The 25,896-nt window shown below is 44.4% G+C and overlaps 1 protein-coding gene across 2 annotated transcripts in view; it reads left to right on the forward strand.

Annotated features, from left to right (window-relative positions):
* Clpb (caseinolytic mitochondrial matrix peptidase chaperone subunit B) overlaps nucleotides 1-25,896 on the forward strand; it is a 132,563-nt gene that overhangs the window by 27,451 nt on the left and 79,216 nt on the right. For both annotated transcript variants that reach the window (XM_032893088.1, XM_032893089.1), the window contains exon 4: nucleotides 13,562-13,665. In XM_032893088.1, the coding sequence (XP_032748979.1) occupies nucleotides 13,562-13,665 (104 nt within the window). The remainder of the gene's footprint in view (nucleotides 1-13,561; nucleotides 13,666-25,896) is intronic.

Below are 25,896 nucleotides of genomic sequence, written 5' to 3' on the forward strand. Positions count from 1 at the left end.
TAGCTTCCACACATATGTGCCCATGAATATGTGTCTCACACACACACACACACACACACACACACACACACACACACACAGTTTGACTGCTGATACTGAGTATATAATGGCCATTGTCCTCAATAGTTAAAGACTTACTAACACTCTACCAGGACCATTCTTTGCTCAGCCCTAGTAGCAGCTTGGATAGAATTTTAACAGTAGCAGTAACTGGTTTCTGAGCCCTTGATGAGCCTCCTGCCACAAGGCACTTGTTTAGCCTGAGTCTGGGTGCCCCATTCTGTGTTGTACTCTGACCCAACCAAACCAAAGGCTAAGCCACACAGTCCTGGGATGATCACTTCGGCTTCGAATAGCCTTCCCCAGCTAGTCCAAATATATGGAGCTTTCAGTGAAATTCAATTAGTCTTTCTTTGAGAAGGAAAAGAAATCCAATTTTACCAAACACGGACAGACGGTGGACAGCACTTTGATGTTACAACCTCTCAGTGATGCTTTACTTAGTCACAAGTTCATAAGCAAGAAGGCTTAATTACTTGGGAAAACACAGGATTAAAGCTAGACACAATGTCTGAGTATCCGCTGTCGAGCGACTTGATTCGAACCCATGCACCCAGTTCGTGTGTGGTGGAGACTTTGATGTGTGGGATGACAAGCTGAAAGTCGTGACCTGCTTGGAGAAACTCCTTCAGAGGGCAGTTGCAGGATATGGAGGCGGAGAGGCAGGGTCTGCCAGGCCTTGTTTGTGCAACTTTGATGTCCAAGAAGCCACAGGCTCCACTATTTGCTCTTTCACTGAAGGATGGATTGGGAGCCTCCTACCTTTCCCAGTGGACAATGGCCACCGATGGAGTGTGACGACTGTTGACCATTCCAGAAGCCTGGCGAACCAGAACAGGGCTTTGGAAATACAGGGTGGGCGGGTGTGTGGGATGTGTGTATGTCAAAAGCTGTTTTCACAACAGTCGTTTCTCCAGATGTAGCTTTCCTTAAAGTCCCAGGGTAGTTGGGAGCATACAGTGGAAATAAAAATAGCAGACACCAAGTACAGATTGTTCTTAAGGTCCAGTAGGCCAAGGGTACATGCAAATTGAAAGTTTAAGTCTTTTTATTCCCTTCATCAGAGTATATGTGCAGAGAGAAGTGGTATGGGGAGAAAAGGCATAATTTAAATCATTTTAATTTTTTAATTCCTCCAAAAACAAGTTGTGAAAACATGTCTAATAAGGGATTAGTATTAGAATATATAAAGAACTTTTATAAATCAATTAAAAGACAAGCAACTTAATTTCTGTTTAAAGTGGGCAAAAGACTTGAGATGTTTCACTTAAGTAAGGGATAGGTGGAAAATGTGCACATGAAAGACATGACCTTAGTCATTGGGAAATGGAAATTAAAATTATGATGGTATGTACTAAGTCCTGGCAAAGTTGCAAAAAGAATTGCAACGCATTGTTGTAGGGCTGTATAATGATGCAGCTGCATCCAAAAGCATGTGGGCGGTTTCTCTCAAAAGGAAAGCAGACGTTGGCCATGTAGCCCAGAAATACCAACCCCTAGAGAAAGAAGGTGTTTGTCTTAGAGTATATGACTTCAGTTGTGAATACCTGTAGCTGCTTTATTTGTAGAACAACTAAAACCTGGAAGGCACTCTTGTCCATTAAGTAGCAAATGGACAGATTGTCATACATCCATACAATCAATCCATAGTTTAGGGGTCAAAAGCAAGGGGAGTTGGACAGATGGTTTAAGAGCACATACTGCTTTTACGGAGGACCTAAGTTTATTTAGTTCCCAGCACCAATATCAGGCAGCTCACAAACACCTGTAACACCAGCTCCAGGTAATTGGACACACTCTTCTGGACTCCACAGGCATCTGCACCTACCCCTCCCCCGTAGCATAATTCAGAATAATTCTGCTTTTTGAGATAGGATCTTACCGTATAGTCCCATCCAGCTTTCAAGCTCACGGAGATGTTTTCTTTGCTTCCTTTAAAGGTTTGTGTCACCATACCTCTAGCAATAAATCGAACCCCTCCCCTTTTTTTATGGGAACAGAGGATTGGGGGAATTGGTTCTGTCAGTAAAAGTGCTTGCTTGTGCAAGCATGAGGACCTGAGTTCTAATCCCAAGTACCCACATTTTTAAAAAAAAGCTGGGTATGAGTATCCATATTACTCAATATTGAAGGTTGGAGACAGACGGAGTTCTAGAGCTTGCTAGCCAGCCAACCTAACTGAAATGCCACCTTCAGGTACTAGAAGAGACCTCTCTCAAGTGAATAAAGCAGAGTGTGGCAGAGGATGATAGCTGACAACCAGAGGGGAGTCCTCCTCTCCCCTCTGCATGCACAGCCACAAGTATCTCCACCTGTACACACAGGAGGGAACAGGAGCTGCTGTATATGCAGCAGAAAGGGTGTCTTCAAGAGCCTTATTCTAAAGGAAGGCCACACCAAAAGCACCTATTGTAAAACTCCACTTATGTCATGTTCTGGAAAAGGTAGTGTTCTAGGGACAATAATTAGATGAGTTGTTGGGTTTGGGAGTACAAAGGGGCATAGGACCTTTTAGGATGGTGGAAATGTTCTGTGTCTCAATGATTGTGGTGCTTATCTGTGCAGTTATCAAATTGCATTAAATCATACATTTTGAAAAGTTGTCCTCGGCTACAAAGTGAGGTCAAGACCAATTTGGTTATGTCTCCATTAAGACCCTGACTCAAAAAAAAGTTATAGTTTTTAAAAGGATGCATGTAAGAATAAATGATACATCAAAGGATAAATGACACTTTAGGAAACTTGACTTAGAAAAGCAATGTTAAAAACTGTCGTTCCAAAGTTGGATGTGGTGGTTCACTTCTGCAATTCCAGCATTTGAAAAACTGAGACAGGAGGATTCCCACAAGCTGGAATCCAGTCTGACCTATATAATGAGTTTCAGGCCAGCCTGACATAGAGTGAAACCTGTCTTTAAAAAAAATCAATATAAATAGCCTGGGCTCACCTGTGATCCTAGTACTCAGGCAGAGGCGAGCTCACACAGGACGCTCCAGCCCTTCTCAGAAAAAGAACAAACAAGTTCGGTAGATAGATAGATAGATAAGTAAGTAAATAAAAAGCTGTCACCTCTCTCTAACACTCATTAACTGTGACCAGTGATGTACTTAGAATTCATGTTTGTGGTGTCAGAGTTCTTACTTATATAAGGCTGGAGTGTTTTTAATTCCTTCTGTTGGTGATGACTAGCAATAGAGTACTATATTTGTTCGTAGCAAATGGAGATCAGTGATTCATGAAGTATTGCTCCTGATGAACCATGAGAGTCACCTTTGGCACAGCACACATTGGGTTTGCTCTAAGCTCACAAGGCATGTGACTCTTCATTCCAGTGGAGGGAAAGTTGAGCCCCACCATTGTCGGGCTCCTTACCCCTAGGCTTGCTGGTCCTAAATAGTAAGGTTATTTCTAGGATCCTGAAAGAGACTAGTAGTATAAACATTCAGACTGAGTCTTCTTGGGCCTGCCCTACAAGCTTCTGCTTCAGAGAAGGTGAGAATCATAGGCAGAGAGAGGATACCAGCAGAACTGTTTGAAATTCCCCATGAGAACTTCCCTCCTCCTCTTGCCTGCCCCACCCCCAAGTGCACTTCATCAGCATCGGAAGGAAGGACTGGTTCCCGGCACTGCCTGCCCTGCTTGGCTGGCGTCCCTGAGGAACTGAGCTAATGAGGGGATAACACGCATTTGCCAAGGCCTTCCTGGATGTGGTACCTGGGCTTTGTTAATTTTCAGATGCTGCCATCCTTGGCTGATGACCATTTAATTCTCTTTCAGAACAGTCACTTATTTTTAGCATTTGCTTATTTTCCCTCCACCTCACCCAGGGAAGGAGACCATTAAGTCCTGTCTGTAAGAAACCAGCAGTACCAGCCAGGTTGCTGTCCTGACCTCTGTAAGCCTCTGCCTTGTGAACTAAGAGGCTCCACAGGTGGTCTTGGTACTAGGAAGCCAGTGCTGCCCTTGCTGGACTGTTGCCTGCTGTTGCCTGGATCAGAGGTAGAACAGGCTAGAAGGAGGAACTGGCAGGATCTACGACAGAGAATGCTAAGGGAAGACTCTCTTATAGTTTCTATTGCTGAAATGAAACATGAGTACAGCAACTTAGGGAGGAAAGGATTTATTTGGCTTATACTTGTACATCTAGTTCATCATTGAAGGAAGTGAGGACAAGAACTCACACAGAGCAGGAACGTGGAATCAGGAGCTGATTCGGAGGACATGAAGAGGTGCTTACTACTTACTGACTTGCTTCCTCTGTGACTAGCTCAGTAAGTGGTAGCATCTATAAATGGGCTGGGCCCTCCCCGTCAATCATTAATTAAAATGCCCTATAGCTGGGTCTCAGGGAGGCATTTTCTCAATTGAGGTTCACTTCTCTCAAATGACTTTAGTCAAGTAGACTAGAAACTATTTGTGTGACATTGACATAAAACTGTCCAGCACACATGCCTTAGTTATAAGCATTAAGCACCTTTCTCTCTGACTGTGACTGCCTGTCTAGCCTTCATATCAGGATATCTAAAAATGCAGATCCAAGCCATTAGAAAATGGCAACATCATATCAACATCAGAAGGTTGGACATCTTTAACTAGTATGTGAACAGTTGTGGGCTCTAGAGTCAGATACCTGTGTTCAAATTCTCTCTCTCACTCATTAGATGCTTGGCAAGTTATTTGACTTTTACTTGATTGTTTCCCCAGCTGTAAAATAGGATAATAAAGCTGAGAGGTTAAATGTATAAAGAGTTTAGACCAGTGCCTGCCATGTAGTAAGCAGTGGTGAGGTTAAGCCGCCTTGATTGTTAACTAACTTCCCCAGAGGGCCCCAGGTAAGCCTGCCTTAGATGTAGTGGCATTGGTACCTGTCTCAGATACTCTTAGGTGGCTGAATCAGTAGGGCTCTGAGGTTCTCTTTCCACCCCTTTCCCTCTAATAAACTGAGCCTATACCAGGGGACCCTTGAGTAGGATTCCTTGATATGTAGCTGGCTTTTGTCCCAGGTGGCCCTCTGCCCAATACAGGATAGTGCCCAGTATTTCCCAGCAAGGAGGGTGGGTAAGAGTGCTGGCCAAGTGCCTGGAATGCCAGTACGATGCCTGCAGAAAAGTGTTCAGGGCTTGATGTTTCTCCACTGCTGCTGCTGTTGCCGATTACCTCTGAGTAACAACGAATCATTTCTAATCCCATTTGGAATCGTTGTTCATGATAATCCTGTTTTGTAGTAATGATATTCCAATTGCAGCATGCTCCCGTTTCTAGTTTGGCAGATGCATGCCTCGACCTCAGGCAACCCAAGACACTGCTCGATGGAAAGCTGTGCCAGCTCATTTGCCTAACGTGACAGCATCGGCCCTCCCCCTCCTCCTCCAATTCTGTGTCCTATCATGGGTTGTGTGTTCAGTGTGTTCTTCTGGAGAGTGTCAGTTAGGGCAGGGAGGTATCTAGTGCCATCTGGTTCAGCTATGGAGGAAAGGCTGGTCATTTTCAGTACTGTGATATGGTCCAGACCCATGCCTCTCTAAGAGACATCTTCCAGTGCATCTGTGCCATTGGGGCTTATCTGACTAGGACTCCAAGGCTGGGGGGTTAGGGGTGGACAGGAGTTGGAGTTAGAAAAGGCTGTCGTGTCTCAGGTTTTAGCATTTCAGTGTTTAGTTATCTCTTGTGACGTCTACATGAATAAAAGATGATGTAGAAAACAATATATTTACACTAATAAATGGTGAAATAACCTGGTTAATTGTATATAGATGTAAAGCTACAGAGTCACTGTCAAGTGATGAGTCATGGTGTTCTGTTCAGTAGCTATATCACTGATTTCATTGAGGCCAACCAAATTGGCAGATTAAATGATGTGCAAAGGCATACTGATAGGTTATGTGAAAGAACATTATCTCACTGAGTTATAGTAATGGTTAAATCAGTGCTGGTAAAAATTAATGGGGCCAGAGGTATAGCTCAGGGTTATAGTGCTTATATGTCATATATAGTCTTGGATTCAGTCCCAGGACTGCACAAAAAGAATGTGTGTGTGTGTGTGTGTGTGTGTGTGTGTGTGTGTGTGTGTGTGTGTGTGTGTGTGTGTGTGTGTGTAAGTGAAGACTAGAGAACAACATTGGGTCTCTTCCTCTGTGACTATAAACATTATTTTTTGAGATGGTTTCTCACTGAACCCGGAGGTCACCATTTGGCTAAACTGACTGGCCAGTGAGCACTAGGAGTCTACCCTACCTCCAGGATCACAAGCACTGCGGCCACACTGGACTTTTCTGTATGAGTGCTCAGGGGTGAACTTAAGTCTTACACTTGCACAGCAGGCACTTTTCTGACTGACTGAGCCATCTTCTTAACCCAAGAAGTCTTATTTATTTTTAAGATTTTTTTTTTTTTGAGACAAGGCCTCAGTATAGCCTTGGCTGTCCTGGAATTTGCTCTGTAGACCAAGTTGGCCTCAAACTCACAGAGATCTGCCTGCCTCTGTCTTCCAAGTGCTGGGATTAAAGGCATGTGCCACTACTGCTGGGCTTTAAAAGCTTTATTTTTATGTATTTATATATGTAGTATTTTGTCTACATGTATACCTGGTACCCACAAAGACAAGAGGTGTCAGATCCCTGGAAGCTGAGTTATAGGCTATGATCATTTGTATGAGAATGGCTCCCATAAGTTTGTCTATTTGAGTAGTTGGTTCACTGTTGGTGGAACTATTTGGGAAGGAGAGGAGATGTGTCACTGAGGGTGGGCCTTGAGGTTTTAAAAGACTCAAGCTGTTCCCAGTGTGCCTTTCTGTCTCCTGCTTGTGAGCTCTCGGCTGAAGGCTGTTCTGCTGCTGCTGCCGCCATGCTTTCTTTTCACTCCACCCTGATGAATTCTAGCCCTCTGAAAGCATAAGCCCAGTTAGACACTTCGTTTGATAACTTGCCTTAGTCATGGTGTCTTAGCAGTAGAAAAGTCACTATTACACGGGTAGTGGTGAGCCACCATATGGGTGCTGGGAACTGAACCCAGGACCTGGAAGAGGAGCCAGTACTCTTTTTTAACCACTGCGTCATCCTTCCAGCCCCCTAAGAATTATTGTTAATTTAAAAAAATTAGCTGGGTGTGGTGGTGCACGCCTTTTAATCCGAACACTTGGGAAACAGAAGCAAGTGGCTCTTTGTGAGTTTACGGCCAGCCTGGTTTACAAATTGAGTTCCAGGGTAGAGCTTTTATGCAGAGGAATCCTGTCTCTGGAAAAAAAACAAAACAAAACAAAACAGAAATTAATAGGAGAACCTGAGAAACGACTCTGTAGTTAATACTGCCTGCAGCCCTGCGGAGGGCCTGAGCTCAGCTTCAGCACTGGTAACAAACAACTCCCAAACACTGTACCCCAGGTCCAGAGTGTCTGACGCCCTCTGCTGGCCCCACAGGCATCTGCACTCGTTTGTACACATATAAATACAAAGACACCAACACACACTAACACACATACATATAAGTAAAATGAATCCTTAAAAATAAAGAAAAAATAACAGGGGTGAATGTATAGTCAGTAGTTAAAGCCAAACCCTATGAAATCCAGGTTAAGTGCTCACTAAAACTTGTCTCAAGTCCCTGTTATACTCGGATGGTCATTTGCCCAGAGAGTCTAATTTAGGCTCATACTATACTAAGAAGCTCTGACAATAAGGTTTGGTGACCATAGATTATGAGCCACAGCCTGGAGGTCATGGAGTCTTCTTTAGAACTAGTCAAGGATTGTCCTAGAAAGGCTGTGGTGGGTGATCTTGATTCCTCAACTTTCACCTTTCTATGCCATGCTTTCCTTGAACACCTAAATGTGTCACCCATCTTGGATCATCATTAACTTTGACCTTATCCATCTTGGCACATTCTCTCTTGTTTCAGCTAGCCATTGTGTCCTGCTCTGCTTTAACTGCCATCTGGAGAGAACCGTGTCCTCAGTTACCTAGCAGGGATCAGCGGCCAGGGATAGTACAGAGCAACTAGGCCAGATGGAGGTGGCACATACCTTTAATTCCAGCACTTGAGAGTTAGAGGCAGGTAAACCTCTGAGTTCAAGACCAGCCTGGTCTACAGAGATAGTACAAACGTATGCCTGAGGTAGATGAGAACCATTGAGGTTCCGGAATGCACGCTGGGTTTAGACTCAATCTGACCTGTATTTACAAATCTCGACTTATTTACTGTATACTTTTGGTTCTTGCTGTGCCTCCATTTACTCTTCTATAAAATATATTGTCCTTTGCAAGTTGCACAGAAATCTACAATAGTGATTCTGTGAGATGTACCCTGGAGCGTATAATGGATGGTTACTGGTTGTGTAGTAACTGTGCAGAAACTTACTATTGCTCTGTGAGAGACTAGGACGCATTTTTCATGGGTACCTTACCTACTACCTTTTAATTTGTTTGTAAAGATGCCAGTTTAAAAAGATCATTCTCTTTCCCAGATCTTTACCTCCCCAGTTCATACGCAGTGCTGCAGAGCCTCTAGAGTTAACACACAGCGGTGCCTATGGCCAGGCTGCCCAGACTCATGAGCAGTCAGTAGACTTTCCAGCCAAGCTCCTAAACTGACTTCCTGACTTCCTCATCGAGGGGTGAACGGGATTAAAAATAGGTCATTCTTTGCCCTCTCCTGCCTTTGACCTTATTACAGTGGCCCTGTATATGCTTTAGTTGTGGGATGTGGGAGAGGAGGAGGACATGGAGTGTCTTGTAAAGCCTAACATTGGTTAAGAATGACCTGGATCTGGGATCGCTGCCGTTTTTAGTTCATCAACTCCAGCCGTCTTGCACACATCTGGTCCAGCACTGACCCCAGCTCACACCAGTCTTCCCTTCTCTCCCCTAAACAGTGCAAGGATCACGCGCCACTGCAGCCTCTAACCCAGAAAGCAAGCTTTAACACTGGTCAGTGAAAGTGCTCTCCCTCACTGGGGCCTGAAAGCAACAGCTCCCTGAGGTCAGAGGGAGCCAACTTCCCACAGGCACTCCCACTTCTAATCTAATTACTGCTCCGTCAACAAATTAATTAGCTGTCGCTCCAAAGGGAATTCCTGAATCCCAGGAACTGCTAGTTGGGGACCACTCTTCCCTGCATATTCTCAGTGCGGCCGGGGAGGGTCTGGTACTGAAGATGCAGGTTTTCTTTAGTCAGCAAGATCAGTTTGGAGTTAGGAATTCTATAGTCGAAGAGACTTCCTAAAAGGAATAAACTTTTCAACAAATAGCCAAGCTCAATGTATAAATTATATAATATAAAATGAACTTCTGTGGGTACTCATCCCCCACTTTAAAGGTCACATATCCATGTTGCTGTGCGTACATTAGCTGACTGCATCATGTCCTAGCCTGTGACTCCGACACTCAGCTCCATCCTCCAGGATAGGCTTCCAGGCAACCCCCACTACTGCAGAATATTGTGATGAAGTCTCGTGTATTGCCCTTTCTGAACCAACCTATAAGATTTTCTGTGGAAAATACGTACTCAGGAGCAAGGGTACTGGGTCACAGGATGAGGCACTTTAATTCGATGAAGTGTTATAAGAGAAGCTTCCAGAACAGCATGACTGCACCACTCCATACTCTTGACAGTTCATGAAGGATCCCAGATTCCCATGTACTCACTGGCACTTGTCATATTTTAAGCTTTCTAACTTTTGTCAATATATTGTGTTTGAAGAAGTATTTTAGTTTGCATTGCTCTAATAACAGATGAACTTGAGAACTTTTTATTTTTTAAGATTTAGTTATTTTATATCTGAGTACACTGTAGCGGTCTTCAGACACACCAGAAGAGGACATTCGATCCCATTACAGATGGTTGTGAGCAACTATATGGTTGCTGAGAATTAACTAAGGATCTCTGGAAGAGCAGTCAGTGCTCTTAACCTCTGAGCCATCTCTCCAGCTCCCAAACTTAAGAACTCTTTTATGCTAGCTAATCTGTTCTCTTGGTGTCCTCTGCTGGAAGGTGACCAGATCCTCGCCCTGTTTGGTCTTGTTTTATTGTTTTGTTTCTTCCCCATTCATGTCTGTTCAAATCTAAATTGAAGCCAGGTATTTGTCACAGACTGATGGCTGAAAATAAGTATGAGGAAGTAAGAGTATAGCACACCTCATCCCTGCTTCTTCTCATTGGTAAGTGAAGTAGGGCGTCTAGAGATGATCTCTAGCTTCGAGATAGGCAGATCTTTCTGTAGACCACCAGGGGCCAGGTCCTGAGCTACGTGGGAGAATTGCTGATGTTCCAAGGCCAATATAGTTCTTTTGAACAGACTGAAGGTTAGAAGAAAACCCTAATGAGTTGAGTGGTATCCTCTGCCTCTTTATCAAGTGATTAAGATCTGGTATTGGGCCTTCCTGTTTGGTAGTAGCTACTCACTTTTAAGGCAGTGGCGCCTTAGTGCTCCTGCAGCTTGGCAGCCAGCAGCCAGCACCAGAACAGAGAAGCAGTCCCAGTTAACCTTTGGTGGGCCCACACCTGCCACCGTGCTGTCAGCCTTTCTCCTTACTGTTCATACTCACTGACCCACCACTCACTGTGCTCACCTCTCCTCCCACTCGTGCCTTGGACCAGGGAATCTCTTTCCCCTGTAGCAGAAAAGAAGCAGAAATCACTTCATTCCCAGCATCCCTTCACCAATGTAAACTCCTTGGCAATCCTTGTACCTGGCTTACAGCTAAACTTGTCCTCAGCAGCCTCATGGTTGCTTTCTCTAGCCTAGCTCACCCCCTAGCCTGTCTGTGTTCTGTAGCCCACAGTGCAGTGAGTAGCTTTAGTCATCCAAACTAAAGTGAATGGTTTTCTAACACAGGCTGGGCTGCCTTCTACAAGAAGGCACTGACCAAAAATCTGAAGCTCTTTGCTGGGTGCTTTGTAAAATGTGACCATTGCTGGAGAGAAAACTTTGTTGCCTTCTGGCAAGATGTTGGGAGCCGTGGTTGGCACCGAGCACCCTCGATTCTTTAGGCCTGTCTTCCCTTAGTGGGGCTGCTGCCTTTTGAGTTTTATCAGAAATGAAGGGAATTTTCTCAAGGTTGCAGATGAATCACTATCTTGGATTGCTTATCCTCTTTAGTCTCCAAGTTTTTGAAGTGAATTGCCCATTTCTTTGATTGGGTTAGCAGCCCAAGGGCCGTTCCTAGCCACTGTCCTCTCCCCATCCTGCCAGACCCGTCTGCCCTCCAGGGCCAAGGGCAGCATACACGGTTGCCTGGACACGTCCTGTAGCCTGCAAATTGGACAGATGGAATCAATACTCATGAACCTAGAGAGGCCCAGGTAGCACAGTTAGGGACGCTAGCTGCCTAGAGGGACAGCCTGCCACAAGAGGGGTGTGATTGAATAGTGATTGGACACAGCAGCTGAGGATTAACCAAATTATGTCCCTTTGAATTTAGATTGACAGACCCTTCTCATTTGGACTTGAAAACATGTCAGCTTGTGCAGACTACAGACGGACTGCCTACTTTGTGTAGGGCTGTACCGGCATTCATGGGAATGGTCAGTTCAGGCCCAGAATCAAGTTATTGCTCTGATTGTGTCAGCCAAGCAAGTAGGCTCATGTCTGTCCGTACTTCTGCAGACAAGGTGGAGTTTACTTCCCTCATAGTCTGCTGGGAAGCATTGCTATCTTTTGTTACTCTGTTAAGGAAAAGGGGGCTCTAGGTCATGTGTCTTATCCAAAAACACCATCGGTAATTGACAGAACTGCATTTGGACTCCAAGTCTCAGTGCATGGTAGAAAGTGCCACACTATCTACTCAGGTTAAGTGTTTAGCTGATACTTCTCTGGGCTTCACAAAGCCCAGACACAGGGTCAGGTACATAGTGGTGCTGCGTTTGTTAATCAGGACTGTCCTAAGGACTGAATTTAACACAGCCCCATTGTTTCCAAAGATGACCTAAGATTATAGAATGCCTTTTTCCCCCTGGGGCTATCGGGTAAAGGCTCTTGCCACTAGACCCAATGACTTGTGTTCCATCCTTGAGTCCCATATGGTAGAGAACTGACTCCTGAAAGTTGTTTTCTGACCTCCATGTGCATGCTGTGGCACAATCACAGCTGCACATGTGGACACAAATAAATAAAGGAATTTAAATTTTTAAATAGTAAATTTCTAGTTTTGGAACCTTCTACAACTATTAGTTAACATCCTATGAGGGAGTTCACCCAGCTAGGGCTGGCATACTTGTAATCTCAGTACTCAAAAAGCAGAGGCAGTCTCAGCAGCTCTACACCAGTCTTGGCTATAGAGCAAGTCAAGAGACCCTGGCTCAAAAATAAAAGATTACTTTTTTTTTTTAGTAGTGTCTCACACTTACAGGCTGGCCTAAAATTTCTTGCAGTCCTCCTTTCTCAGCTTTCTCACTATCGAGTTTACTGGCATGAGCCATTTCTCCTACATCATTGATTTTGTATCCCAGGCTAGCCTTGAATTCATTATAGAGCTGAGGATGACCATGTACTCTGGATCCTCCAAGTGCTGTGATTAAATGTGGACTCATAGAATTATGTTTATTTGATGAGATGTTATGAATCTGAACTGGCTGGTTTTGTGTCAACTTGACACAAGCTGGAGTTTTCACAGAGAAAGGAGCCTTCCTTGAGGAAATACCTCCAGGAGATCCAGCTGTAAGGCATTTTCTCAATTAGTGATCAAGAGGGGAGGGCCCAGCCCCTTGTGGGTGGTGCCGCCCTGGGCTGGTAGTCCTGGGTTCTATAAGAGAGCAAGCTGAGCAAGCCAGGGGAAGCAAGCCAGTAAGTAACATCCCTCCATGGCCTCCACATCAGCTCCTGCTTCCTGACCTGCTTGAGTTCCAGTCCTGACTTCCTTTAGTGATGAACAGCAATGTGGAAGTGTAAGCTGAATAAACCCTTTCCTCCCCAACTTGCTTCTCGGTCATGATGTTTGTGCAGGAATAGAAACCCTGACTAAGACAACTGTCATTAGGACAAAACAGCAGCTTAATAATACTCACCAGAGTCCTTTGAGATGCTTATCCTAGCCCTGTATAGTGCCATAGACTTGTAAAACAAGAACTCGGGAAGCTGAAGCAGGAGAATTGTCACAAATTTAAGAGTAGCCACTACACTCCTCCACCCTACACTCCTCCACCCTACGCTTTACTGCAATGCTTTCACCTCCTTTAGGAGCTTAATTCCTAGCTGTGTTTCTAGTGATTTAATTTGTTCTTAGACAATTTTATATAAATACATAACATATTGACCCTCTAAACCTTCACCCCTCCCTTATTTCTATCACCCCTGTTCTCACCCACAGCCCCAATCTCTCAACTTCATGTCTACTCGTATTCTTTTTCTTTGCTTCCCTCTTAGCAGTCTGTACATTTCATACCACATGGAGCCTACCCCATAGACCAGACTAGAGTGTAGTGGGCATTTGATAAGGAGTTGTTGGATGAATTGTCTGTCTTATAGCTGTGAAAACCAGACCTTACGATCTACTTTTCTAATTGCTTCCAGTGTGGTACAGGTTCTGCTTGCTGCTGGAGCTGACCCAAACCTTGGGGACGACTTCAGCAGTGTCTACAAGACTGCCAATGAACAAGGAGTCCATTCTTTGGAAGGTAAGGTTGGGCTACCCCACTGCTCTGGGCATTTCCACCTGTGGTATCCTTAAGCATTGCTCAGTGTCAGCAGGCACTCATAGGTCTCCAGAAGGATTTAGAATACATGCTTTTCACAGTTCTTTTCACTTCGAGTGTTTGGGGAAAGAGATCAGAGCCCAAGCTCATGGTTTAAGTGAGGTGAAGTATATTTCACCTGGTGTCTCCTGAGACTGGGGAACCTCTGAGGAGCACACAGTCAAACAGATTTCAATGAAATGGTTGAGGATTCTGCGTGGATTGTGGACTTGCCCCTTTCACTTCCTGAAAATGTACCTGTCCCAATACTAGAACATAATGTTATGATTCCCTTAGCTGTAGAGTTATATAAGTACAACTGTGAATATTGCTTTTCAGTGTGTGGTCTTATCTCTGGGACTGACTCTTTGCTGTGCTGTGACCTAGAGTGAGGAACAAGACCTTCTTTGTGTCTTGATGTTCTGAACTATAAAAATGGACTTGTTTCTAATACCTCGTGGGTTGTCATGTGGTTGCTAAGACTGAGAAGAGGTGTTGTGGCACCTGTCTGTTGGAGAGCTCCTGGTCAAGTCAGTCAGTGTTGTCTCTGGTGAGTAGTTCTTCAAAAAAAAACCGAGAAGAGTACAGGGTACCCTGGCTGCAGACGTGTATTTTATACCTGGGCTTTTGTCTGTGCAGACTGTGCTTGCCTCCTGCCCATTGTCCACTATCATCATCCAGGCAGATTCTGTTCCTCTGATATTTGGTGACATGACAGCTTGGCTGCTTTAGAGTTGGTACTAGTAATAGCAGAACAGTAGCCCAGTTGACTGCCTTAAAAGTTAGTACTTGTATCCCAGAGGAGATGAAGAAGACAAGAAACTCACTCACTTTGCTCAGCCCTCTGAATTAGTGAAGAGAGACTGGAGAGGCTCTGGTGGCCCAGGGAAAAAGTTCCTCAGATCAGTGGCATGAGGGGAGTGTCCAAGAGCACCAGGGCACTATGCCCACATCAAGTGTGACATTACCCTGCCCTCCGCTGCTCTTCTGAATGCTCCCTAAATCTTGGCCTCTTCTATGGTTGTTTGCTTGCCAATATGTCTTCTCTCCTTCCCAGCTGACATTTCCATGTATAAGCCATGACTTACATCTCTGTGAATTCCCTTGAGATGGAAGAGTGTTACTTTATGCTTCAAACAGAAGTGAAGTTTAGGAGCACCAAACCTGCCCTATGTTTGCTGCCTAGAATGAACTCTGCTGAAGGCTGTCCTCCTGTCTCTCAAGAACAGCCTTCTGCCCAGGTCTGTCTGCTGCTTGGTGTTCTCACTAGAAAGCAAAGAAACTTAGATGGTGGGGCCAAGGGGGAGTAGGGATTCTTTGAATGCCTCTCTTCTGTTCTCAGAATTTTAGCAGATTTCCCTGAATCCAGTCCAGCTTGCTGGCGGCCAGGTGCCCTGTGCTCCAATGCTCTGTAGGTTGATGCTCAAGCTCATTCTAAGCCAACACAATAGTGGTCAATATTTTTTTCCTAGGAATAGCCAAATTGTGTGCAATTTCAACTTTAGGGGCCATTTGGTCTTAGGTGTGACTACTCCATTTGACTCTTCAGTACTGAAGGACCATAGATAGTGCATATGAAGACTTTATTCATTTATTAATTTGGCCAGTCTCTCTGAGTTCTTTTCAATGCCATGCTGACCAACCTTCATTGCAGGTAGACAAATAGGTAGGTAGACAAACAATAAAAATACTAGGAAAACCTGCCATGAAAGAAAGATTAATGTATGAACTATTTCTTCTCACTCTGTATGGCCTGCAATTAATAGTAGGCTTTCTGTAGATTGAGTAGTTATGCAGAACTATACTGATCACATTCCTGTGTACTAGCACTGTTATAGGCAGACGTACTTTGTATCACAGTGCAATTTTAAGGCCAGATGATCATAAGGCAGTTGATTCAGAGCCCTCCAGCTTATGGCAAGGCAGTTTTGACAGTTTCGATGTATTTTCAACATCACAACTATTATCAATAAGTTCCTTCTTTTTCATCTTCCATTTAAATATTTTGTCCACAAAATTGAGAAATTTTTTTCATCGTTTGTTATTAAAACAAAAAATGTGTCCAGCATTTATTTTCCTTCCTTGTCCTAATGACTCTTGCCTACTCCTGTACATTAATACCTTATTTTCAGGGAACCTATAGGCACTCAGTAACCATCAGAATGCTTAAGAACCTTTTTTGAAAACCCTTGTTCTAAGGCTGGAGATACTGCTCAGCAGTAGGGCACGTGCTAGTAGGCATGAAGCCCTGAATTCCATCTCCAGAACTCTTGCTCTTGATGTATATATAATCTAGAATTTTTTCAGGAGTCATTAATAAACTCTTTTGATAGCTTATAAGAGCCCCAGCCTTCATTGAACATCTTTGTCTACTGTAGTTTATTTTCCAAGGTATTTCTGTTTGTGTACTTTATTCTCTGATTTCTGACTGGGATTAGGGTGATGACAGTTCATATATGTCATCTTGGGGCTCTTCTCTAGCTTCCAGGTTAACTATGAGGACCATACAACATATTTTAGACCAAATCGTCAGGTTCCAGTATCAAAACATTGGATGCCCCCGGTATCCTTAGCATTGTATTAACCTTTTCCATTTAAAGACACTTTGTCTTGTCTTCCTTTTATTAGTATTCATTGCCTGCCTGCTGTAAGCAGGGCACTGTGCCCAGCTTTGGGTCACCCCCCATTGGTGATATAGATTGAAGTGTAAGATTCCTGAGGTTTGGTTTTCTTTTGACTGAATCAGCGCGTGTGCGTGTGTGCGCATGTGTCTGTGTTTGTCTGTGTGCGCACACATGCTTTCATGGTTTGTGTCTGGAAGATATGTGAGGAAGAACTTAGAACAGTCAATCTCAGTACCACAGAAAAGCCACAGGCTCAAGGCAGCTGTGCAGTCCTTTGCTATCAGAGCACAGAGTCAGTACTACATTTTTATATTTGTTATTTCTGTGGGTCTCAGCTTAGCCTTGATACTAAGGAAAGGTGGTAGATTCTAACTTGTGACCTTGCCCAGATTTCCCTAACCCCAGAAGTGTACCCTTTGTCTGCCTGTCAGCATTGCCGTGTTGATCAAGACCTAAAATAATGTGATGTGTGAATTGCAAAGTTCTCTACAGTTCCAATTGCTTATTAATTCCATTTATTTATAATTCAGCTTGCTTTTACCACATCTTGGGCACTCGGCCAGATGCTGGGAATATCTAAATGAATACACGTGGTCCGGCCCCTCAGCATTTCTCATAGCCAAGTAAGAAATGGATCTCAACAAGGAATCTCACTACCGGGTGGTAGAGTAGCTGGCTGTATGTAGAATGTAAGCAGCACAGACGAGTACTGATGGTCTTTCACTAAGAGCAGGCTGCATCTTGGACTTGTCGTTGGATGGGTGACTTTGATTTGGGTCTTAAGGGTGAGTTGGAGATTGCTACATTGTCTGAGAAACCTCCAAACTGTAAATCTAAAAGATAGGAGACACTTCATGTCTATGCTGCTTGCCCAGAACATACCCAGCCTGAAGAGGGAAGAATGGTCTTCGTTCTTCTTGCTGAGGCTCTGTCATTGGTCAGTCATGCCTAGAAAAGCCTTTCTCTCTCTGCCTGTCATGCCAGCATGGCCCCTCGAGGAAGTCTGCTTAGGCAGGTGCATTGCAAACGTGTGCCCCGTTGTCAAGGTCGATGTTTGTGGGTGAGGATTGGCTTGCTGTGCAGCTGACCCAGGAATACTTGGTGTGGAAATATCCTTGGTTTAACTGTTGTTGCCATTCTCTGCAGCTCTCAGAGTGGTGTCTTCAGAGTCATAATGGTGCCTTGGAAAAAAACTCAGGAGATAACTGCCAGGAAACCATGGTTCCTCTAAGTCCCGTCACTGACTGGCAAGTGACATAAAGTTCTGACTTCCAGACTCTCTGTAATACAGGGATAACAGTACCCATGTTATAGGACTGTTAGACTGAATAGCAATAAACATATGGATCTAAAACTCAGTGGCATTTCATGAAGTTTCTCTGTGTAGATAAGTTTGGGCTCAGTATAAGTCAGGACATCTGATTTGAAGGTAGTGAGTAATATATCAGGGAGCACTAACAGGCTCAATGTCTGCCCACAAGGCTTTCTTGAGGAAGAGTCTTGCCAGGGGTCACTGGATTATATAGGCCAAAGGCCTCCGTAATTGTATGATTTCTATGATTTTGAATGCTCATCTCCACATAGAACAAGTAATAAGTTCAAAGGAAGAGAGATCTGAGCTGGGCTTCAGGGGTAAGAGGAAGGGGGAAGCAAATATATTCAAAGGAGGGGACACTGATGGGACAGATATGGCAGGTGGGAATATAGCCATCTCTGCAGCTATTTCCCTGTCTTGACCACATTCCCTTCATAGCCTCAGCCCATCGGCTCATTCCAGGAGATTTCCACTTGTGGCTGGGCGGTGGGTGTTGGGCTCAGATCCTCAGGTGGAGGAGGCATTAAATTAGTGGTAACAGTAAACAAGTCGCCCAGCTGTGGATGCCGCAGGCTGCTTATAAGTAACGATTATAAACATCGTGTCTGGTGCTGTCAGAAATGCAAGCGAGCACTCCGAGTGCCTCTCATATGTACAATTAAAACAATAAAACACGGTAGAAACATGGCCAGAACAGGCTGTAAATCAGGTTCTCTTCTCAGCTTCAAGTGGCAGCTGAATAAAGATGAGTCCTGAAGAACTGGGTTGGCATAGGGCTCTTCTGGGGTAAAGGTTTGTCAGACTGGACTTGCCAGAGCCAAGCCCTCCTACCCATGCACCCCTTTCCACAGGGGCATCAGGTCCTGGCCTGCTCTAGCTGACTCCCCCATCTCTTGCCTTCAGATGGGAGACAAGACTGTGCAAGCTGGCGAATCACAAACCAGTGGACAAGTGCCCTGGAGTTCAGGAGATGGCTAGGAGTCCCGGTTGGCGGTAATGGAACTGCTCTCTATACTATCATAGTTCTTCCCACCCCCAGGCCGTGCCAGGTGCAGTCTCACCAGTGTATATTCCAAATAAGTTAATCACTCAGTATATATTAAGCACCACGTGCCCAAGCCTTCCCTGGCACAAGAGAGAACACATGACCCCAGAGAATGCAGACTAATAGGAATACAGAGACTCCCAGGAGAGAGTTTGGGTCTTACCCCACCCCCACCCCCAAGACCTAACCCTGCATACGTGCTAGCCCTCTTCCACCAGCCCCTGGTGGGTTTGTTGGCTATTCAGTAGGTTTTACACCTGGAGCAGTTCCCTAGACTTCTCAGAATGCTCTCTCCTAATTTATAAAATAAAAGTGATTAAGAGAGCTAGAAGTAATATATTTATCCCTCCCTCTGCTTGGAATGTAAGAGGAATTCCACTAATGAAAACCTCTCTTTGTGCCTCATCATGATCAGTAGTCTCATTATGTCCATAGGAAGCTGCAGGGTCTTTGAGTATCCTCAGAGAGCCAAATATTAATTTGAATCTAAGAAGTGGGTTGCCCATTACTTAATGATGTGACCTTGGCAATTCATTCTGTTTCTGTGCTGGTTTTCTCATCTATAGAGACTTATTTCTCATACCACAGATTTGTTATAAGAATCACTTGATCTCTGGTATAGTGTTGCACACCTATAATCCCAGCCCTCAGGAGGCTAAGGCAGGAAGATTGAAAGCTTAAGGCTAGCCTGGGCTATATTATGAGCCCCCTTTGCTCCCAACCCCCAGGGAAGGGGGTCAGTTGACATACTCCTAAAAGCAATTGAGAAAATGCAAGATAACATGCAAGCATAATGTGCTAAGAATGGCAACAGCTAGTAATAGTAAAGGTGCAGCCAAGACCATTAGAGAAGGATCCACTCACAAGTACGAGTCACAGCAGAGTTCAGTCAAAGAACACTGAGCTGAAGTAGTCAAGGAAAAAAATTAGTTTTGATTCTCACTGTCTAGGAAGGTTTGAGGTAGCTTCCAGAGGACAGATAGGTGTGAGTGCAACAGTGATATGCCATGTCCAAAATGCTCAGAGGTGGGAAATGTAGAAGTCCTGTTTCAGGGATGGAGAGATGGCTCAGCAGTTAAGAGCACTGACTGGTCCTGAGTTCAGTTCCCAGCAACCATATGGTGGCTCAAAACCATCTGTAATGGGATCTGATGCTCTCTTCTGGTGCGCCTGAAGACAGGTACAATGTACTCATAAGTAAATAAATATTCAGAAGAAGAAGAAGTCTTGTTTCAGGCTGGCGAATAAACATCCTAGGGTATACCGTCCATGCAGCACATCTTTCAGTGAGCAGTGAGCCATAGCAACACAGCATTAGCAGACTGGGGTAGATCAAGACACCAGGATTCCATTATCAAAACAGACAACGCCAAAGAGAGGGTGCTGCAGGAACTGACAACTTCAGGGGTAGAGAAGAGGAGAGTACTTCTCTAATGAGGCCACACCATGTGGACAGCTAAGGCAGCAGCAAGTAACATTTATTGATCTGGTGTTCAACATTATGTGCTTACTCAAGGAAACCAAGGCAAATAACACTGATGTCCATGGAGGTGAAAGAGCATTTGCTGCTCCCTCAGAGAATTAGAATTTGGTTCCTAGCACTCATATCAGTTGGATCTTATAACTCCAGCTCTAGGGGACACACGTGTGCGTACGCACGGACACACACACACAGAGACAGAGAGAGACAGACAGACACACAGACACAGATACAGAGAGAGACACACAGAGGGAGAGACAGAGAGAGGATATCATTTTTCTAGTGATGTCCAGTGCCAACAAAACTGTTTCCTTGCCTTGTATAGAGCTCAGAGACCATTCCAGGCTGCATGTGCCTCTCACTGAGTGTGCCAAGACCTCAGGCTTCTCCAGAGGCTTGGGAAATCAGCAGGCTAAAAGCTCCTAGGCACATTGTTTTATTAATGCCCTGACTCTTCTTCATCCTTGTCCAGGTCCACTCAAGAGTCTCATTGCCCCTCCAGAGCCAGTAGTTCTGTAAGCCATTTCTCAATACTGCCATAGAGTCAGCAGGGTGGACAGAGGGCTGTCACTCTGGCATTTTGGCCAACTTCAAGATGACATGTGTTAGTCAGTTAGGTTAATTGTGTCCATACTTTTAGCCCTCCAAACCTACATATATATAATATATATCTTTCTCTCTTAGGCAAAAGCGAAAGATAGAGAGTAGTTGGCATGTTTTATTAAAAAGAATAAATTTGATACATTTATAAAAATAAGAGAAAAGTATGATGGGGTGGCAAAGAGCTAGTCTTGTGATTTTTAACTGATTTACATATTTTGTGTATAAATATTTTTTCATCAAAAGTTCCAAATCAGGGTTGGGTCCCACACACAACACAAAATATATTAGAGACATTTATATGGATAGCAGGAAGGGAGACAGAGGGTTGAAATTTTCCAGGCACCCAGTGATTGATGGGGGCTGAGGCTCCCCCTGACGCTTTATTGAGTTTCCGATGATTATCTCTCGCTGAGACATTTTTTACAGATGACGGTCGAGCTGTCACAATGGACCATGGGGGAAAAAAACCAACAATAATAACACTTTAATCTTTTTACTGCACTGCTCCCTAGTATCCCAGATTCATCTTCCCTGACGCACGCAGTTCATTATTCTGCCCCTCCCTGGATGGGAAATAAAGGAAAATAAATATATATGTAGACACGCTTACCCACATGCATACACACAACACAGAGTATATAAAAGAGACCACCTCAGAACCAGAGAGGGGCAGAATTTATTGTTCTTTTTGCAAGTGTTGAGGTTTATTAGTAGAGATACTTGGTTGGCTTGGAATTGGCTATTAATTACAGCGTTTTGTATTTGTTTTTTATTGCGAGTTTTTAACATCTTGAAGAAAAGGCAGAAGAGAGGCAAGCAGGTGCAGAGACAGGGATCACTGAGGGACCGAGTTGGACCAGCCAGGTTGTGTAGCTACTGAGAAGCGGGCTTCTTGCTCTTCTGCCGGCTTGTCCCTGAGGAACGCTGGAGCTGCAGGGGTACACTTTGGTTAAGATGGGAGAGGGTGAGCAGTAGGTAATTATAGAGCAAAGCAAAGGGGTCCAGAGACCACTGAGCACCATATTACTCTAAGAATCAGGAAATAAAAGAAACTGAAGCAATGCTTAGGTTTGATACAGACCATAATAGACTCTTAGGAGTTTGCCCCCTTTTTGCATTTGATAATGGGAGGGTGTGACTTGGGTCTGAAGTGCCTCACCTGGTTCTCTACTAAGGGAACCCTGGGCCCAAGAGGACGCCACCCAGAATCAACAAGCAACCTTCAAGTTGCTTGCCAGCCAGCCCATCAGAAGATTGCTGGCCCAGTCTTCATCTGTCACACCTTTGCTGAGCCTGTAGGTGCCAGCCTTTTTGTTATACTTGGGGTGGGGGTGGGGGCAAGAAGGGCCCTGTTGTTAAGGAGAAAGTTTAGAGTCCATTAACTGAGAGCATGGTACCTGCGACACCATTTTTAAGTGAAGGTTGGACCTGAAGCTAGCCTCAGCCATGGCTCATACTGATAACAATATCCATACTTCAAGAACCTTGGGAAGACAAGCTTAAAATTTCACTAAAGAAATATTTATTGAGCACTTGCCACATTCAAGAATGTATGCATAAAACAGTCTAAGTCCATGCAGGAGAAAATGTCAACTAATGTAGTGTGAACTAGACATGACTAGAATACATAGAGGAAGGGAGATCATGATCTCAGGCCACTTGAGTCCACTGTAAGTAAATAAGAGACCAAAAGGAAGTCATAATCACACAGAAAAGGAGGCAAGTGTCTGAGCTGAACAGACAGCCATTGACTGATGGCTCCACTTTAAACCCTCTACCTGAGCTGAGACTCTGTTTCTTCACCTATTAAATGGCAGCCTAGGACACTCTTGTGAGGAAGATAGTTGATCAACTGCCTGGCCTGGTCCTACACCAGTAAGAGGTCAGTATGCTGGGCATGGTGGCACACACCTTTAATCCCAGCACTCTGGGAGGCAGAGGCAGGTCGGTGTCTGTTAGTTGGAGAACAGCCAGGGCTACATGGAGAAAGTCTGTCTTGGGGAGAAAATTCAGTAAATACAAACCATTATTTTCTTACCATAGTACCTACCCTCCACTGAATATGAAATGAGCTTCTGCCATTTTCCAGTATTAGTGTTAGGGATGGTTCCAACCAAGCAGGATAACATCAGAAGAACTCAGAAAATGTCAGATAATATGCACTTCTTCTTAGGGACATTTTGCTTTGCTTTTGAGGTAGGAACTCAGACTGGCCTTGGCCTTCCCAAGACTCTTGTTTCTTCAAAGTGCTGAGATTATTGGCATGTGCCACTAAACCTGATGCTGCATGCTCATCTGTGACCAACTTTACTTAGCATTGTGTTTCATGCTCATTGTGGCAAATGTCATTACTTCATTCCTCTTCGTGGCTGAACAGTGCTCTGTTGTAACATGCTTATCCATCAGTTTATGGATGCTGTGCCGTTTCTACCTTTGGCCTTTATGAATTCATTGTTGTAAGTATTCGTGTTACTTTTTAGATGATTTATTTATTTATTGGAGCTAGGGTCTCATGTTGTAGGCCTGGCTGGCCTTGAACTCATATGTAGACCTGCCTCTTCTCCTGAGTGCTATGTACTTCTTGGGGTGCATAGTGACACCCTCACTCTCTGTCATATTTAATTATTTTGTATTATAGTAAGATTTTATGCTTAAAATTAATTGTAAGTATTGGTACTTCAGTACCATAACATTAACTGTTCTGCATTCCCCATATTAATAACCATCATACCCATTTTACATAGAAATTAGTACGTGACAGAGCTAAGATGGCAGGCAGACTTTGTGACATCTTCACCTTAAGTATTTCTCAACATGGGAAGCAGGGCTGTTTGTTTGTGTGGGGCAAGGACGTGGTCAGAGCTTCATGAAGGCCATGGAGATTCTGCTGCTGTGGCCCTGGCCTGACTATGGACCACTTAGGCATAAATGTACTAACTTTCACAGGTGAGGTGGGGCAGAAGTGAGCAGAGTAGAGGCTGTCACTCCCACTGGACGGGTATGGGACTTCCTTCTGCAGAGACAGGAAAAGCTTCTCTGGAAGAAAAGCCTGCCACTCCTGTGCACAAGTGGGAAGATGTCTTTGTTGAGAAGGAGATAGTTCACTGAATAAAGGCCAGCCTGCCCTAAATTCCGGGCCTCAGAAGACGACTTTGATGGCCCGCTAGTGACACAGGCTTGGACATCTCCCTTCATGAACTTACTTACTCCTGGGCAGAGGGCTGGGGCCATGTAGTCCCTTTTCTTCTCCCCTGTTCCACCTCCGTCCATCTTTTATGGCTTGAGAAGAGTATGGGATCTCAGGAGCGGATCTTTTTAGCACTTAGCAGTGAGGCTGTGACTTAGTTACTCCTCTGTTATTATGAAGAAACACCATAACAAAGGCAAAAACATTTTTTTCCATTGGAACTTGGTTACAGTTCCAGGGGTTAAGCCCATGGCAAGAAGCATGATGAGAGCAGACAGGCAGGCTTGGCACTGGAGAAGTAGCTGAGAGCTCACATTTTACCCCAAGTTGGAGGTAGAGATAAAGAGATTGAGCCAGGTATGGGCTTTTAAAACCTCAAAGCCTGTACTCAGTGTCACAGCTTCTCCAAAAAGGCCTCACCTCCTAATCCTTCCCAAAGTTATTCTTCCGTCTCCATTTTGACTAAAGGTGTGAAGTGCTTCCACCCAGGCTAGCTTGTTAGATGCTTGGGACCTCGCTTTCAAATATGAACCTGTGGTGACAACAGGCTGCTAACGGTGGGCACTGTAGAGAAAGCTTCACGCCAAGCACGGAATAGACACCAAATGTCACCCTTCTGAACAGAGTCCCCTATGAAATGGGAACATAAACTTATAGCCCCCAGAGAAGTTCCGAAATGAAAGTCCTTATGGACTCTGGAGAGCACCATCATTGCGGGGCTCTAACCAGACCCTGCTGGTTCCGTGCTACATGGAACAGGTGGTTGTTACCTCATACCTGCCTATGCCTTTGTGAGGCAGGGCCTTTGTGAGAGACTAGGTAAAAAAGATAATGGCTGACACCAAGACAAGGTGAGTATAAGATGTGTTACTAAACCCGCTCACCAAGACGTTCCTGTTCTTTCCATTACAGACAGATAAGTTTGTCGGCACAGAGAGGTCAAGCAGATGATGTGAACCTTAGTGGTAAATTTAGGGTTCAAACATAAGTGGTCTGGCTCCAGAGCTTGCTCAATTGCTAGCCACTCTCTGCTGCCTTCACTAAATATTTGTTTGTAGATGTTATTATTGGTTTCCACAAACCAATATCTGGACTTTATCTGGGTGAGATGTTGAACATACCTATCCAGAATGCTTGACACCAAAAGGATCTCAGATTTAGGAGTTTGTGTGGAATTTGGAATGTTTGTATATAGGTGTTATTGGTTGAGCATCTTTAATCAAAAAATATGAACTCTAAATGCTCCAAAATCAGGAACTTTTTTTTAAGACAAAGTCTTCTGTATAATTCAGGATAGCTTCATACTTGTAATCCTCCTGCCTCTGCTCCTGTCACCAGTCCCAACCAAAATCAGAAAGGTGTCAGCATTGAAAAAGATTTTGGGGAAAAAAAGTTTTAAATTTTTTAGTATTTTAGATTCTTGCTATTCATAAAAGAGGCACTCAGTTTATGTCTACTTGCTAATTTCGGCAAACACTTGTCAGCTTGGGACCGGGCTGTGAGCTCTGGACTCACTCGCTACCTACGAAGAAAACAATGACTCTGCCTGGTAGGAAAGCCCAGGCACAGGCGCACATGACTGCGGTGGAATGTCTTTGAGAGAGGGAGGAGATGCTAGAGGATCCCTCAGGAGCAAATACCTACCTCAGGTGCAGGAAAGATCACTGGACAAAGTGACTCTTTGTTCAAGGCCAAAAAAGAACTAGCCAGCCAAGTGACCAGTAAAGGATGAGGGCGGCATTCTGGCTGGTACAACTGTATTTTCAGAAAAAGAGGTGAGACCTCAGTGAGCAGGATGCTTCAGGAATAGTGCTTGTCACTGGGCTATGGTACTGGTCCTCACTATGGTGTGAGCTGACATTTTCCTCACATAGTCCCCTCTGTGTTCCTTGAAATCACTTGCTTTTTGTGGTAAGCACC

The sequence above is a fragment of the Rattus rattus genome, chromosome 2 (assembly GCF_011064425.1).
Source record: "Rattus rattus isolate New Zealand chromosome 2, Rrattus_CSIRO_v1, whole genome shotgun sequence".
In the NCBI taxonomy this organism is placed as follows: Eukaryota; Metazoa; Chordata; class Mammalia; order Rodentia; family Muridae; genus Rattus; species Rattus rattus.